The 17,557-nt window shown below is 38.7% G+C and overlaps 1 protein-coding gene across 1 annotated transcript in view; it reads right to left on the minus strand.

The window, feature by feature from the left end:
- Positions 1-17,557, minus strand: part of si:dkey-112m2.1 (transmembrane protein 132C) — a 163,291-nt gene that overhangs the window by 63,402 nt on the left and 82,332 nt on the right. Inside the window, exon 4 of the mRNA XM_038734596.1 lies at positions 7,760-7,903. Coding sequence (XP_038590524.1) covers positions 7,760-7,903 — 144 coding nt within the window. The remainder of the gene's footprint in view (positions 1-7,759; positions 7,904-17,557) is intronic.

Genomic DNA, 17,557 nt, shown 5'->3' on the forward strand with positions numbered 1-17,557 from the left:
TATATGGTGTACTGGAAGGAAATCTCAAGATATAACCATGCTTAGCAGAGGCAATCCTATCTCACTATAATCTTCATGGACTACTTATATGGGAATTGTGGCTTTCTTCTTTCCCTGGCACACTGCAGAGTATGCTAATCATTTTAGTCTAAAACAAGCTTGGGGTTTCCATTACCCTCGTGGATGCTTGCTTCCTGTTTCACATAACGACCCTCAGAGGCTCATGTCACCTCCCTCAGCAGATGGCTGGGGCAAACACAGACTGACAAGACTCGATTTCACTGATGCTTCAAACATGATTTCACCAACTGTTGGGAAACAATTTGAATCTTTAACCTATTTTCACACCGGAGCTTGCACACTGAGCATACTTTCTTCATCAAAGGCTCAGCAGAACTCTGAGACTTTTCACGCAACTTCCCTGCAAGATTTTATAAAAAAAATCCCAATCCTAAACTACATTTCACCACAGCTGCAATAAGGGCAAACATGATGAAACACACACTGTAAAGCATATATTGTTGGCTCAAATATAATTCCATTTATCCTGGTGTCTTGTTGCATTGTCACTCAGACGTAAGACTATGGTGTTGTTTTTAGATAGCAGACCTAAGAACTTTGGTTTACAGGCTTGCATCATTGTGTAGGTGTTGTAAGGCTGTCTTGTCAGTCTTTTAGAGTAAGCCTTACTCCCACTCGCTCACAGCATGAGTCCTCTCGAGCAACAGCAGACAAATTGAATGTGGTGGCATGTATCATGATCCTGTAGACTTTGAAGGTGAAAAGATGCTGGAGGGTTCTATTTTTTCACTTGTTTGTTTGTGTGTGTGTGTGTGTGTGTGTGTGTGTGTGTGTCAGACAGTGCACGTGCATTTGTGTACGTACACAGGCGGGACTCAGTTAATATTTACAGTAAGAAAAACCAATTTGTATATTACTTCAGACATGCACTTGGTTACATAAAAGTGCTGAATTTTACATGTCAATTATTTCTGAATAAGCTTCAGACATACTGTACAGTGTACTATCAATATACTATTGTCTATGCAGGCAGTAGGTTGGACCTAGGAATATATTAGTTACAGTTACAACATGGTATAAGTCTGAGCTGAATACTGTTTCATTAACCGAACTATTAGGTGCTACTTCATTAACAGGCAACAGTAGTACAAGGTTATAAAAACAAAGAGGAAACCTGAAATGTGTTTTGTTCTGCCTTCATAAGAGCGCTGCATAAATTGACAATTGACTTAAAGACAATTAAATAATTTTAACAAACCATAAAGTACTGTGAATGACCAAATTTAAGGTGCTTAGGAGATCTATCTCATGTCAGTCTCATCGGTCAATAAAAATGTGTTCGCAAAGATTTATATATATATATATATATATATATATATTCATATTTACCCTATGGTGTGAGGCCATCAGTCTCCCTCCCCAATTTTTTTTACTTTCATCAGTATCAACTGCGTACAGCCTGATTATCTAACTAAAATAATGTTATGTCATAACCTAACATCTTGTCATTCTTTACAATGCTTGGTTACTTTTATAAGTTAAAATATAACAATTTGCTGCCTGTTTAATAAACGATGAAACTGAGGAGAAACATAAAGAATTCACAAGAGAAAATCATTGGTGATTAATTAAGTCGTCATATTAGAGCTAAAGCGTTTAGTCACTTAGATGATTTACAGTGAATGTGAAACTTTTTTGATAATTCATTTATCACGTTTTTCAAGCAGAAAGGCTAAACATCCCAGAGTTTCAGCTTCTCAAATGTGTGGATTTGCTGCTTGTCTTTGTCATGTATGATAGTAAACTAAATGCCTTTGGTTGTTGGACCGATGTAGGTCAGAAAATACATATTAATAAATAAAGAATAAAATAAGAAATAAGAAATGTGAAGCTTCCATGTCTGAAAAGGGGACTTATGTCTGTCAAAAGCTTTACTGCTCTTGAAGTCAGAATGTTCCTCTTTGCATGTGTTAATTTGAGGGAGCAAGCAGATTGTGAAATGTTGGCCATTAGATTCGGTTTACTTTAATTAGTTGTTTGATGCCACGCCTCACTTCCTGCAATTACAAATTGAACTCCCATCGCAGCCTGGAAAAGCTACTGATTTACACACCGAGTACAGGGCAACAGAGCTGATACTGCAGTAAGAAAACCTTCATTTGTTTCCAATTCTCAACTCTTTCCCTCAATCAAACAGAAACTCCAAATTGTCTTACCTTTCATTAAAAAGTAATAATGGAGCCAGAAGCAGCTGACACGCATGGCTGATGACTCTCTTTTCGACTTTGCAATGTAATTATCCTATAGGAACATCACTGTCAACTCCAGACCACAAAAACTGTGATTGGTTGGCATGGTAGCATCGCATTTCCTCCTACAAGCTTCTTTTGCCTCAACCGGTTCAAGGTTCGAACATCTCCTCCGATGCCTTCTCTCATTCTGCATTTTAGTAATTTCGCTATTAGTAACTGCTGTTCAACATCGATCACCTCAAACTCCAACTTAATTCACTCAGTTTCAGTTGCCAATAGGTTCAAATGTCTTCATGTGGCGATTTGCAGCGCTGAGTTAACATGATGCATGCTGGACTTAACAAAAGGCATGCTGGTTAGAAATTTTATCCTACTTTGTCCAGATCTACAAAACGTCACCGTGTCACATGACATTAAAACCTTGCGGCAGAAAGGCAGCTGCAGTTTTCTGAGTCTGGCGACCGTAGTTGCTCTCCTCCAGCTGCACCAAGTGGGAACCACCTTTGTGATGACAGGACTTTACCCCTTTATGGTTTAAGGCTACACTGACACGCATGTCATGTGTGACGTTATTATTCAAAGAACTTCAGATCCTTCAATCATATAGTTCTCAATAAAAAAGAAATAAAAACGTTATCTGCAGGCAATTATTCTGAGCTCACACACTCAGTAGGGAGTAGGATGTGTCTATCTTGATGGCAGTGTTTTTATACCCCACCCCTGCAGTCCCCAGCAGCCCACGTTTGACTATCAAGTCACCGGAAGTCAGCCACAGTCATCTCACACAGTGTAGGCTACAACTGTTTGTAGTAGCCTTCACCAACGAAGAAGACGAATCTCAACGCAGTGGAAAATAGAAACCCAGTGTAGTGTAATTGCAGAGCAACGCAGACACAAACGCATGGGTATAAATGCTCACGATGGTGTAGACTTGACGCAGAAGTACAAATTGGCCTTTAGCATAAGGGTCATTAAGGGTCCCCCCCCCCCCCCAAAGTGTTGTCATTTCTTGAGAGGGGCTTTTAAGTGTCATTACAGCTTAGTGCACAAAACATGCTGTCATGCCTTCATTTGAAAAAATGTCATTCATCTGTTAAAAAAAATATGAACGGTGTGCATGTATATAAGACAAAATTGTGTAACTACTGTATATGGGCAACTATGTTGATAAGACATTTTAAGTACTGCCACACTGAGGGATTTCTTTATCTCATACACAACCCACTCTGCGATCTTTGCTGTCTGCATACAGATGCCCTCAAATAAAAAAAATGCTGACCACAGCGCTCTTTGACACAGACCAGCATTCTAAAAAACTGCAGGATTGGTTTCTAAAGTGTTTCTTTGGGCACAGTGTAGCATGATGCTAATGAAACCAAAAACATTTTGAGACCTTATGATGAGTGTAGATTTACATGCTGGGTTCAATTTACCTACAAAGGGAATACAACAAGTATTGCCACCAGGCTATACAGTTTTTACTGCCATATATACAATTCATTTACAACATGGCATTGAAATCCAAACAACTAAAGATGTAATCCATTCCCATGCAGGCTTACATACATACTGTTGCAAAATCAGATTATAGTGTTGTTTGCATAAAGAAACTGCTTCCCTGAGAAAGAGCCACAGTTGCTAGAGAGGGAGAGAAAATGTTTGACATAATGAATATACACATACATAAACACAACCATATATTTTGTCTATATATATTCGGAAGTGAAAGGTGACTGTTAGCTGTATATGTTAACAAGACAGCACAATAGGCTACTTTGTCTATCTTAAATATAATCATATAAGCAAGGGTTAAAATTAATACTCCAATTGAAGTATTCAGTTAAATAAAAAACAGCAATCTGCTAGTCTGTCTGCTATAGTTTCAAAATCTTTTAGATGAAGCGTGAACATATATTAATGTCAGTAAAATTGATACCACAGGCTGCAGCAGCTTGCACTTGACTTGTCAAGCATGCATGAATTGGTTCACATACAGAGGGACGGTCATTTGTTATAATTTCACATGTGCTCCTGGACTTGGATTACCCTCTTGTCCTCTTCTGTAATAAAACTCCTGTCATTTATTTCACTTTTCACACCTCAACTCTCAGCTGCCTGAGTTTCTCCAGAGCGCAGAAGTTCAGTACAGTGAACATATGGCTGCTAAAGGAGCTGGACTACTGTTCTGAAACAGATACCTCTGGGACATGACAACGTCACAACTGTGTGTGAGTGTGCCCACAATGCATTTGAGTGTAGTGTGTTTCTGTGGACAGTTCCATTACACTGAGATACAACTGTCTCTCTCTCTCTAATGTCCACAGTTGATACTTGCCTCTCCTGATTGGCTGTTGGAAGATTTGTCACAATGCCTGTCTGAGTCAGCCTGTCACCCGGCGGTCACACTGTTGGCTGTAGTGTCGCACTTTCCACCACGAGCCAGAGGAGACGCATCCTGCTCCCGGTGTTTATCTTTTAAGCTTCTGGCAGTAACTTTGTTTTAATGGTCAGCAAAGTTATGTTTTAAGGCACTAGTCTTTTAAAACTCCTTGGCTTCCATCCCCACATATTGCCATTACCCTCATTCAAATTCTCACAAATGAAAATATTTTTGCACTTAACCTTACTGATGGGACATCACCTACCTACCATCAGTTGAATAAAATGACTTCCTGAGTATGAGCCTAATACTGCTGATTAGGAGAAAGTACTTCAAAAAGGAAATCCTTACAGGTACCAGGGAGCTAAATTTAATTCATTTAGAAAATTACTTTAAGGCTTTCTGCCTTAATTCAACAAAACAAAGATTTTATTTCTTCTACCATAGTCTGAAAAGCATCTACAGAGAATTGACAAAGCCCACCAGCTGGAAGCTGGAACCATCAGGGAGCTATAATGAATGATGTGACTGAGCACCTCGACTCCAAAACCTAGATTTGGTCTCATAAATGAAGCAGGATTGCACCACTGCAAGGCCTACTTCCTTCCTAAAAGCAATTTAAAAAACGATTTCGGCGGACAATGTAAGATTCCAACATCTCATGTTGTCCAAGTTTGGAAATCAAAAGCAAAGACCAGTGCAAGCCCATCAAGCAGTGTGTTTATTCAACCAAGTGTATGGAGGGTTCATGCCTGACATAATAATTTGTGAGCTGTTGTGAGCTCCTGATCACTGCTGGTCAGGAGTTGAAACTTACACTGCAAAGGGAGCATTTTCACAGTGTTTTACCCCTTGTATTATGAGCATGTTTTTATATTTTAATAAAATAGAAAAGACCGTGGCTGCTGCTCTCTCTGTACATTTTAAAATTAAAGTTCAGTGTCTTGATAATCTTCACATTTTGCAAATACTTGATGTGCTACAGTTATTCTATTTGATGTGAAAGCTAAAGAAACCCAAAAGCACAGGGTTGCGGAAGGTATTGTATTATCATTTCAATACTTCAAGGTAGTGTTTTGTTGAGTGCAAAATTGCAGGGCATAATACCAGATTCAACATGTATGACCTTGATTTGAGCAGTCCTGTATAATTCAACGACTCTTCTCCTCAGTGGGGCTGTGAAAGAGATGCATGTAAATGATAGATGACTTGTCATTCATCACTGTCGTCACCTTGACACCCAGGAGGAAATAATAGCCCAGCCAAGGTGTGTCACTTCCTGTGTACAGCTACTTTGTCTTTGCCTAAAACTGTTTAGCTGTTGGGCTGAATGTCAAATACCGTACAAAGAAACACACACGTTATCAATTTCATGAAAACACAATCATGTAAGCAGCAATCACCCATACATGGACACACTTTTTGTCATGGTTAGAGAGTTGCAGAAGTTTTCTTGTGCCCTGAGATTTTCTTTTATCAGATTTTTATGTGATCACCTAGCAAATTTAAATTATCAATACAAGTATTCTTATTATCAACGATAAGTATGTTTTTCAAAACATCACTAGAGTCATACATGAGTGGTGTGATATATTTTCATTCACATTGCTGCCAGCCATTTTCAGAGCATATCACGTCAAGTTTTTGATAGATTTCCTTTCTTTCAATCCACTTAATCCTGCGCAGTAAACATTTTGTCATCTCTGTTTTTATGTCAAAGTTGCATTAATGGAGATAATTGATCCTACTGGTACATTCAAGGTCTCACTGTCCACAGAGTTTTGAGGTTCACGTTATTCTTTTCATAACATCAGCTAAAGCAGCGTTCACACCGAAAGCGAATTTAATATTCAGCCAACGGATACTACAGCTATATGAACCCAAAGTAAACCTTTTGCTGTGATTTAATTGCAATAAACGGATCAAACTGATGCTGAAATAACTACAATATGATGCCGTTTTGTTAGCAGGTCAACAACTTTTTAAAATACTTACGTTTTCTGAATGGAGTTCAGATCGATCAGGGCTACGCTATGCTAACCTGTTCACAGTAAAGTACAACGACAGCTGGAATAAAGTTACAGACATTTTCTAAACTCTCCAGGCAGTTCAACTTCCTCGCTTTCTTTTCTCCAAGTAATGTCCAAAGTAATGTAAAGTAGTGAGTGTACAGCTTGTATAACAGTGTAAATTTGCTGTCCCCTCCCCTCCCCCTTAATGTCTAAACCACTGGCAACAAAAGCAAGGAGCAACTTATGTCCGGGTGTGTTATCTAGTAAGTTTTCTAACATCAACTTGAGATTTATAGCTAGGCTCTGTCTGCGAAACCTCTGGCTGATTTTGCTTGAGTCGACAACTTTGCTAACGCGGAAGCCCAATAACACAAGCCAGCTAATAAGGTATTACTTATTAGTCCAGTAGCAAGAAGTCCAGTTCAGCATCTGTCCTGCATCCTTTCAGCTCTTTTAGTTCACACCAACGAGTAAATGCCAGTCCGAGCCAGTGTCTCTTTTTCTCTTTATCGCTTCCTCTGTGGTCTTCTTTAGTCTCTTCACAGCCTATGCCATAATAACCATACTGAAAATACAGAGCTAGCTTTTTCTTATAGTTAGCTTGCTGAAGAGTCTTATCGGTGTGTGATGTAGTGTCATAAAGCATTACACCATTCTCCTGATAGATGTCGTGCCCGAGATTCTAATGTTGCACTAGTGTATAGTGGAATACATGGTGGCCCGGGCCCGGAGTGGCAATGACAGAGATACCATACTCCCTATTTCAACTCAGCGTGCCATCAAAATGATTCTGAAGCTGTTATTTCAAGATAAAATTACTACATAATGTAGCTTTAAGTGCAGGCAAGAGGCAACACTGTATTCCTTCAACGGTACATATTATTAACTACACTTGGCACTGGCTTGAGCATGGCAGTGCCAAAGAATAAATGGTTCAGATGCTGAGTCATGTCCTCTTTCATCTTCACTCTTTGCAATCACTCTCTACTGACAGCTGTCCGAGAAATGAACAAGTGCGCTGCTGCTTTTTGGTTGTTCAGTTCATATTTCATTCTTGCATTGATTAATTCTAACGAAGGAAGTGTCAGACGTACCTTTGACTAAAACTGTTTTCCTTCCTCCGACAGTGGAGGGTGACAATCCTGTGACCTTCACTTCTGACATCCTGACTCACCGTCCACACAACAGGGTTAATGGCTCTAGCTCCCAGGAACGCCACACCGTCCTTCAGCTTGACCCTGAAACACACACAGACATACACAGGTTAAAAGAAAAACATTAAATTAGATGATGCTGGTAATGTAACCACAGCAGCTCGCCAATTAAGCTTCAGACACACGCAGTGCTTCTTTTACTCTCTGTCTGACAGACAACCATTTCAAAAGAAAGAAATGGAATGAGGTAGTGCTTAATTGTCTCTCACAGAGGTCAAAAAACAAACCCTTCAAACACTCATCTCACAATCACACACGCAAGAAGGACAATGAACTAACTACTTAACAAAGGATTATATTCAAAGGTCAAAAACATGAAAAAAAATATATAGAGGCAAAAAACTGAAGCTACAAAAGAAGAAAAGGAAACGCTTGAAAGGCTTTTGGTGGTTGCTAGGTCTTGAGAAACCATAACACCAGGGACGTGCACAGGAATTTTGAAGGGCAGTTGCTCTGACCTGTGAAAAGGCACTAAACACAGTATCCAAAATGTATTAACAATATAAATGTCACCAAAATACATATGAGAAAAAGAGTTCCTTATATTATTGTTTATTGTTTTTTTAATCATTATTATTTTTATTTTTTTTCCTTTTTTTTTTTATTTGAAAATAAATAATCTAGATTGAATTGACAGATGGGGAAAACTCGCTTCTAATAAAATATTAAATAAAAAAACGCTTAGATTTCGGAAAAAAATACAATCCTTTTTTAACCTTTTGGCTTCCCGTACATTCAGTTGCGCTTCTAGCTCGTATTCACTTCTGTTGGTACGTATCACGTATGGTAACTGGGCAAAACTACGCATGATTTGTTGTAGTATGATTGCATAAAGGAAGGAAACAGGAATTCCGGTAGGGAACAGAATCGACTGACGTGCAGGCAGCGCTGCAGCAGTGCAGCCACTTAAACAGAGTTTGCTCTTCCCCTACTGAATGGAAGTGAATGAGGCTTTGCGATCGCGATTATTTTTTTATTTTATTTTTTTTTCTCGGAAGGGCAACTTGAGTCAGGAAAGGCAAACGGGCAGTTGCCCGGGCAACCAGAGCAACCCCCCTGTGCACGTCCCTGCATAACACTTTTCTCACCAAAGGAATTCTTTTTACCTTTGAACCTTATCCATTTAGACAGTACATAGTACGGTTGGGTAAAATTTTACACCAGTACAAAAACTAGTACCGTTCAAGTGATACCGATCAGATGGAGTACTTCATTCGATACCTCGAGTAAAATGCCACATGTTGAACCCATAGTGGTTGATTGGTAATTATTAATTAATTGGTAATTATTTTAATTGCTGTTATGGACAAGCAATGTGATCTATTTTTTTTAAATAACTGTTAGAGATTAAAAATATTTGGGACAAAATATCAGATCACTCCTTATCCTAATAAGGTCATCCACTCTTATGGTAAATTTAGAGTTTTTGTAGCTATTTGAATAAGAGAGGAGTGGAATAGCGTAGTGAACACTGTGAGTTGTGGAAAACAAATTTGGTAACACTTTCTATGAAGAATGACTTATGCATATATTTATAACATGATATAATGCGTACCTAAGACATTATAACAGTTGTTATAATCACTTACAAACATGCATTAGACGCTATAGGTAAGTTCATAACGTATTATGACCTTTTGATTTAATGTTTTACAACTAATAGTAATACCAGTTTATGTCATGTGCGGCAAGAATCTCCGACCATGTTCCATAACACATTATAACCACCTACTCTGCCTCGTTATGAATACACTTTAGTCACCATTTACAATTAGTGATATAAAATGGAATAATAGCTTATAGTAATGTTTAAAGTTATATAGCATGTCTTTGTTTGCTTTAAGTAAAGTGTTAAAATATCTATCCCTGTATAATATATTACAGGTGGACATAATACCATATGAACTAATTAAAAGACCTTATAACACGTCATTGTTTGCATTAAGTAAAGTGACACACATTTTGTTTCTTCACTTTATGAACAATCTATATGAATTTTGAACATTTTGCAGTTTAGCACAAAAACACAACATAATTAAATCAAGGACACCCATTCTCAGGGTGGTGAAAGATCGCTCAAGAGAAGACCTGTTGCCGACCAACATCATGTAGGCTCAGATGTTGTCACAGATGAATGGCGAGCCATGCAGTGGACGATTAAAGACAACCATTTCACAAAACGTAGCCTATTAAAAGACATTTTAAAGTAATTGAATGGGAATACTGTTTGGGCAGTAGGAATGAGAATCTCTTGGCACCTCACGATTCGATTTGATTACAGTTCAGAGGGCAGCGATCCATCTTGATGCATTTTTTTTTCTGTGTAAATTCTAGATAATTACTAAGCATTTTGTTTACACATTGAAATTCAAAAGAAATGTCTCCTCAATTGCTTAAAAGGACTAGTTTACATCTTCTTACATGATGTTGGTCGGCAACAGGTCTTCTCTTGAGCCATCTTTCACCACCCTGACAATGAGTTTTCTTGATGTAATTATGTTGTGTTTTGTGCTAAACTGCAAATTGTTCAAAATTCATATAGATTGTTCATAAATGTTCATAATTGTTTTCCTGCGCAAAATGTGTGTCACTTTACTTAAAGCAAACAATGACGTGTTATAAGGTCTTTTAATTAGTTCATATGGTATTATGTCCACCTGTAATATATTATACAGGGATAGATATTTTAACACTTTACTTAAAGCAAACAAAGACATGCTATATAACTTTAAACATTACTATAAGCTATTATTCCATTTTATATCACTAATTGTAAATGGTGACTAAAGTGTATTCATAACGAGGCAGAGTCGGTGGTTATAATGTGTTATGGAACATGGTCAGAGGTTCTTGCCGCACATTGATATAAACTGGTATTAACATTAGTTATAAAACATTAAATCAAAAGGTCATAATACGTTATGAACTTTGCTATAGCGCCTAATGCATGTTTGTAAGTGATAACAACTGTTATAATGTCTTATGGACGTATTATATCGTATTATAAATATATGCATAAGTCATTATAGCGATGACCTTCATAGAAAGTGTTACCACAAATTTAAGTTAAGAGAGAAAAGAGAGGCTGCACATCCAGCCGACCACACCAACTACATCTTATATCAGTTGCAGCTGCAGCCGGATGCTCCGTGAGTAAAATAAGCTGATCGCTGCTGAGCCACAAAACCATTGAATATGATGGAACGCAGTGATCGATCTGTGAAAAGTGATGTGAATAGCAAATAAAACTGTACAGAGTAGTGTTAAAGGATATCAGAAGTGAAACCAACAGAAAGACAAGCTTGTGGTGATAACTTGCAACGGTGACGAACATGCCTTAGAACGCAGCCAAAGGTGAGGCGCTGTTAAAATCACATATGGACTATGTGTATAGTCGCAATATTTTAGTTCCCAGTCAGAAATTTAATCTGGAACAGTTAAGTCGGATTTCTAAATCGCAAAAGCGGGGAGAACCACTCTACCACCAGCTTCGTGATCCAAGATGGCTGCTCTGTGTATCAAAAGGTTGGTGAAAGCTTTAGTTTATATTGTTTATTAGCACTTCTGTGTATTTGTGTCTCATATAAATTTTCATACACAAAGTAACGTTACTGTTGAACTGCTGCCTGTGGACATGTTGCTACTGTGTTTAGTAAGCGTAAATACCACGTAATCCGTTTTTATCAACCGGCGTTGGTAACAATGGTTAACCTCACTAGTTGTAAACAACGGCTGGCTGAGCAAGGTTTAGAAAGCGGCCTACTCGGGCGTGACGTCATTACCACCTACGACTTCTGTGGTAAATGGAACGCAGCATAGGCAAATGCAGGCACATAAGGAAAAAAAGATGCATGCACTTCTCTTTCGGTGTTTTGCTTGCGTGTTTGGCTGCAAGCAAAACCATACCAATACCAAATCATTTTTCCCCCCTATCTGGTTGCAAAAAGTATCCAATGCAGTACTGGTTCAACTGGAGACATTTCGATACAACTCGATACTAGGCTATTTGGGTTGACACCTTAAAGGTGTCAAATACCCATCCCTAGAACATAGTCATAAGTGGAAAAAAGCAAAAATGTTTTCAAATTTTCTTTTCATATTTTGCTTGGGATGAATATTGAACATTTAAGAAAAATGTATCTGGCAGGTACAAGCCAAATTATTTCATTAGCAGTGATGAAACCTAGCACCAGGAAAACACAGTTGGCTGCAAGTCAGGGAGCAAGGGGTTCAAATTAACCACTGTGAAAGTGTATTTGACCACTATGAGATCACATACTGAATGAAGGAGTATTCCTACATAATTCCTGTTTTACACCTTGTAATATCCCACCATCAGGACTTTCTCTGGAGCAATAAATAGGCACTAAGCTCCAGTTCAGACAATTTTTTGGTAATTTTCTCAAACATCTGGGGTTTTATCAGAACTCCTATAACTGCAGCACCCCTGCCTCTCTGCCCCACCCTTTTGTCCCTCCATCACTTCCATTACTTGTGGTCACAGTCTGTGTGAAGCTATCCAGGTACCGATGAACCATGATTTCCTCCTCTTCCACTATTCTGACACGCTGTTGCTCTCCTCCTCCTCTTCTGTGACGTGAAATTACCATTAAGTACATGAGCGGCTTTCTGTACTTCCTCCTCCAACATGACAAATTGCTCTTGTTCGATCCACTGGCATGAATGGGCCAGAATATTTCACGTGAGAGAAAGATGGAAGAGATGGTTAGAAAAGGCAGATCTGAAGCAAAACACCAACAGCACAGAAAAGGTGAGGAGAAAGAAAAAAATCTATTCAGTGAAACATGAATGCTGGGTAATTTCCCCCCACATCAAAATAATTGGAGACTGTCCTCGTTCAGGAACTGCGAATGACTTGTAAAAGATGAAGAAAAAAACTGAGCGTTAACAAGGGATAATGACATGACAAACCATGCAGCAGTCCTTAGAAGAGCACAGTCGTTACATCTTCCGTGTTCAACCGGTCTTCTTTGATCTTATCCAGGTCGCTGAGGCGGTAATAACCGGCCTTGTATTGGTCGCAGCTCCTGACGAGCAAAGATAAAGGCAGACGGTGTGGGAGACACAGACAACAACTAGGAGGACATGACAGATTGCCATCTGCCCTCCTGTTTCCTAGTTATCACCTTAGCCATGGCACAGTAATTACTACAAACTCACAAGCAGATTCAGCAGTGACAGTCGACTATGGGTAGGGGACGGTAATCAACTAATATGGACTAATCGCGTATGGCGTATAGTATATGCTGTATTTATCATAAATTCCAATTTGTGTTTAGAAATTCATTATCCTATCATGATCCTATGATGATGCAGAGTAGCACTCTCTTCCTCTCCTTTTCTGTGTGTTTGCATTAGTCCTTAATTTTGATTACCCATTGATCGTTTCAGTCCTTTTACATGTAAAAGTAATTGACATGTCTTAATGAATAAGAAGATTTGCTTCTTTAGTCTGTTTTGATTTATTATAAATGTAATTCTTTGGGGATTGTTTGGCTGTTGGTCAGACTAAGCGAGCAGTTAAAACAATATCATTGGCTTCTATGGTGTTTTGTCACAATGTTTGGCATTTCATAGAGTAAAAGACTTGAACTACACTCTCACTGATGTCCATGGTCCTGGTATTCTGCTCACTCTTCATTAGTTTTCTTTCTTCCTTTGTTTGTTTGTTTGTATCTTCCTTTCTTAAATATGTCCATCCATCTCATCCTTCTTTCTCATTCTCTGTTTCGACCTTCTAGGTCTATTTCTCACACACTAATGCCTAATTTGACAGACAAACCCAGGCTTGTGCTATAGTCACCAAGCAAGAGGGCTAAGTTAACAAATGGCATGTTGTAAATGAGATTGGTTTGGCTAATATGATTTCTGGTGAGGGAGGAAGAGGGGGAAGCAATAAAGAAAAGCAATTTGAAGGGAAGCCCCCCTTTCACATGCATCAGCACATGAAGCTGCCTCATTATTTCCATGAAAACCTGCATCAGTTGGATGAGTATTTACAGATGAGCCGAGGTTGTCAGAAAAGACGGTTTTTGACTGTCCCTGATTGATGCTCAGAAATTACACCCCAGGATGCCAAAATAACATGACAAACACACCTGGTACTCTGACATATCTGTCGCATGCTAAATGAAATAACAATGTACATTAATATCAATGCCCTTTACACAGCAGGAAATTAAATAGAATAAAAATAATTCTGAATAAAATGAAAGAACTTGTAAGTCCATGTGTCTTGTGTGCAAATAACAACATTTTGCATATAGTAGAGATGTTAAACTATCAATGTAACAATGTATAAGTTAACAATAAAAAAGTAACAATACAGTAAAATGAAACCCACCCTCTGCACAATTAAAATACTGTAAGTTAACTTTTTTAAAAATGTGTCTTGATAAGAGATTTAAAACGTTAGCTAGACGCAGATGAGAGTTATTACCTGAGTATTTTCATCTCACTCTCTATATAGTCCTCTATCTAAAATTATTATTATTATTATTATCCTTATTTAGTAACAGTGGTGGAAATGTATGTACATATATTACTAATCAGTCCATATCAATATCAACTTTATTTATATAGGAGCACACTTAAAACAACCAAGGTAGACCAAGATGCTTTGCACAGTCATTTCAAGGTAAAAATACTAGGGCTGTCCCTGACTAACCCAGTTGGGGTTACATAGTCGAATCAAAATAGTGAAGTCCTGCCTATTGTTGACTGATAGCCGAATCAGTGTGTTTTTCTGCATGGCGGTGTAACACATTGTGGCTCCACTTTAATCTTGAGAAGCTGCAGAGCTGCAGTCTCTTTTTATTAATTCATTAACTTGGGCTTATTGTTGACCCTTTTCTCTCTCTCTCTCTCGCCTGCCATTCACTGGTCTTGTGCAGAGTTTTGCAGTTGTCTCTGCCGACAACTGCACGCACATCGCGGTTCATCACGGGTCTATTTCAAGTAGCCAGCTATTTAAAAAACGCATTAATATTCTTTGTGTGGTTCATCAACGCTGATAATTTAGCCGAAAGTCTAGCGAACTGCGGACCACTGGGCGCAACACCAGTGAAGCTGGGGCTCTGTCTCTTCAGCAAGTGCTCCTCCATTGCCACTGCACACATACACGCTACGCCTACACATGTGCACTGATGCCCCAGGATTAGGGTTACAATTTTGGATTTATTCACGCACTTTAAAAACATTTATTGAAAGTTTTTTTACAGCACTAAACGTTAAAATGTATATTATAATAGGCTGTATATTATCTTATTGGGAGAAAACTGGTAGATCTATGTAAAATCAGACGTTGAGCACCCCCATATCGCCAAAATGGCATGATCCTTGTTTCATTGCGAAGCTTCAACTGTGAGATTGACTCACAGTCGAATCAGGGTCCGCCCGTGAAAGCATTGAATCTTCGACTATTCGGGGTGAGCTCTAAAAAGTACAGCAACAAATCATTAATTAGAGTACACAGTAGACTATATGACATAATTGACATGATGTACTTAATTAAACGTAGCAATAACACAGTATAGAAATTCCTCCATCACAAGTAAAACTGTATTCAACATATTAATTAAGTGAGCTGTGAGCTGTGTCTCAGGAGGTAGAGTGTGTCGCCCACTTACTTACTGCATGCTGAAGTGCATGGGCAAGAACCCCAAATTGCTCCTGAAGGCTGCGCCATCAGTGTATGAATGTGTGTTAATGATCAATTCCTTTCTGATGTGCACATTGCGTGGCAGCCACTGCCATCAGTTTATGAATGTGTGTGAATGGGGTGAATAACATTTAGTGTGAAGCGCTTTGAGTGGTCGGCAGACTAGGAAAGTCCCAGTACCATTACCATTCAAAAGTACAGAAGCAAAATGTACATAAACTTGCAATAAAATGTCTTTAAGCCGAAAGGTCTGAAAGTTACAGGAGCCAAGCGTGGTGTGATAAAGGCATATATAACAGTTTTTGATATATAACAGTTTTTGATGATAAAAAGGGACCTAAATTTTGAGAATTTATTCAAAAAATAAGTATTAATAATAATAATGATTCCAGTATAGTACACACAAACACATAAAACTGGGGCAGCACAGATTTGCAATGTACTTGAAAACAAAAGAAAAACACCACATTTTAGGCAAAGTTAGTGAAGAGCAGCATACCTTTCCCTAAAAGCAACTGCACCCAATTTCAGCAGACCCTAAGATGATAATGACCGGATAGCATCCAGGATAAGGGCAAAATTGCAGGAATGATTACAAGATGTGATTCAAAACATTTCTTACTTGACGGTTAAATGAGCTCTCTTGGTTCCCTTGACAATAAATGAGAGGGAGAGGGGGCTCCCATTAAGAATGAAGAGGAGGAAAAAAACATGTTTGAAGTTAGGGTGTGTTTGTTGGGAGGCGGTGGAGAGCACAGGGATGGAAGGATCGCTTGGTGTTAAAGGTGTTTGAGAAGAAACAGGGAATGGTGGTTTGCAGAGACCAGCCAGGCGGATTAGAAAAGACAGGTGTTGGATCAGTTTGGATGAAAACGGACAGTGGGTGAGGGAAAACATTCAGGAGAGGAGAATTGAGTTGAAGATAATGCTTTATTGCTTAAGACCCTAGAACAAGAACTTGTAGTCAGCACTGGCATTTGCTCTCCACCCTGGTCTTGTATTTCCAACAATAAGAGAGAGAGAGATATGTCGGTGTCATCCTCAAGAGGCCATTTGCAAGATTATTTCACCCACTAAATGTACATTTTAAATAATAATAATATAAATGAGAAGAAACGGCAGGAAAATGGTTCCCTGTATTACCATCCAGGTGATAAGAGATCATTACTCTGGCAAAGATGGAGACACACAACTGAGAGAACCCAGTAACTTCACACACATACGCGCACACACCAACATACGCACACACATACCTTGGTCTGTGTCTATATCTGATATAATGTTAACACATTGGCAGAGACTGGCTGGTAGACAAAGCTAACCTTTAGTGGAGATAAATGAAAGTGAGAACAATTGCTCTGATATCAGCTCAGCCACAAAGAAACCACATTTAATTCCTACATCACAGAAAAGCTCCTGCTAAGGGAGAGCCAGATGGAGAAAAAGCTTTAATACAGATGAGCCACAGCATGTTCGTATATAACCTGCAACAAGGTTCACAGGCACCATTAACTAACCCAATTGAAACATTTGAAACCAATCCAAGCCATAGCCCCATTGATGGCAAATTGGCCTGGAGGGTAGTTAGACATATCTAAAACACACACACAATAACTCATGGTTGAGCATATTTTATAAATGAACTTTAAAAAGGTAGTTTAGCTGAATTCAATTTAGCAGGCAAAATTGGCTAAATTACATTGAGCTAGTTTTGTTGGCCCATGTCATTCAATTCTCAAACACCTGCAGCTAAATCCAGTTATGAAATAAACACACAAGCTGACACAGAAACCCAGCTTTTCTTTATGTTCCCTCCTTCCTTCACTATCTCTCTTGTTCAAGAAACAAAATAATCTTCAGCCCCTCAGGGAGATATTAAATTAGGCAGTAGCCAATGACAGGTGTACCAGGCTGGCAGCTGGTTCAATAAATTAGTAAGGTGAAACAGGGCTGAGCTGGAGATGCTCTGAGTCAATTAGCTGAGGAATAGTTGTTGG

This window comes from Micropterus salmoides, unplaced genomic scaffold, assembly GCF_014851395.1.
Source record: "Micropterus salmoides isolate LMB-PRFRI ecotype aquatic unplaced genomic scaffold, ASM1485139v1 Ms_hic_scaffold_20, whole genome shotgun sequence".
Lineage (NCBI taxonomy): Eukaryota > Metazoa > Chordata > Actinopteri > Centrarchiformes > Centrarchidae > Micropterus > Micropterus salmoides.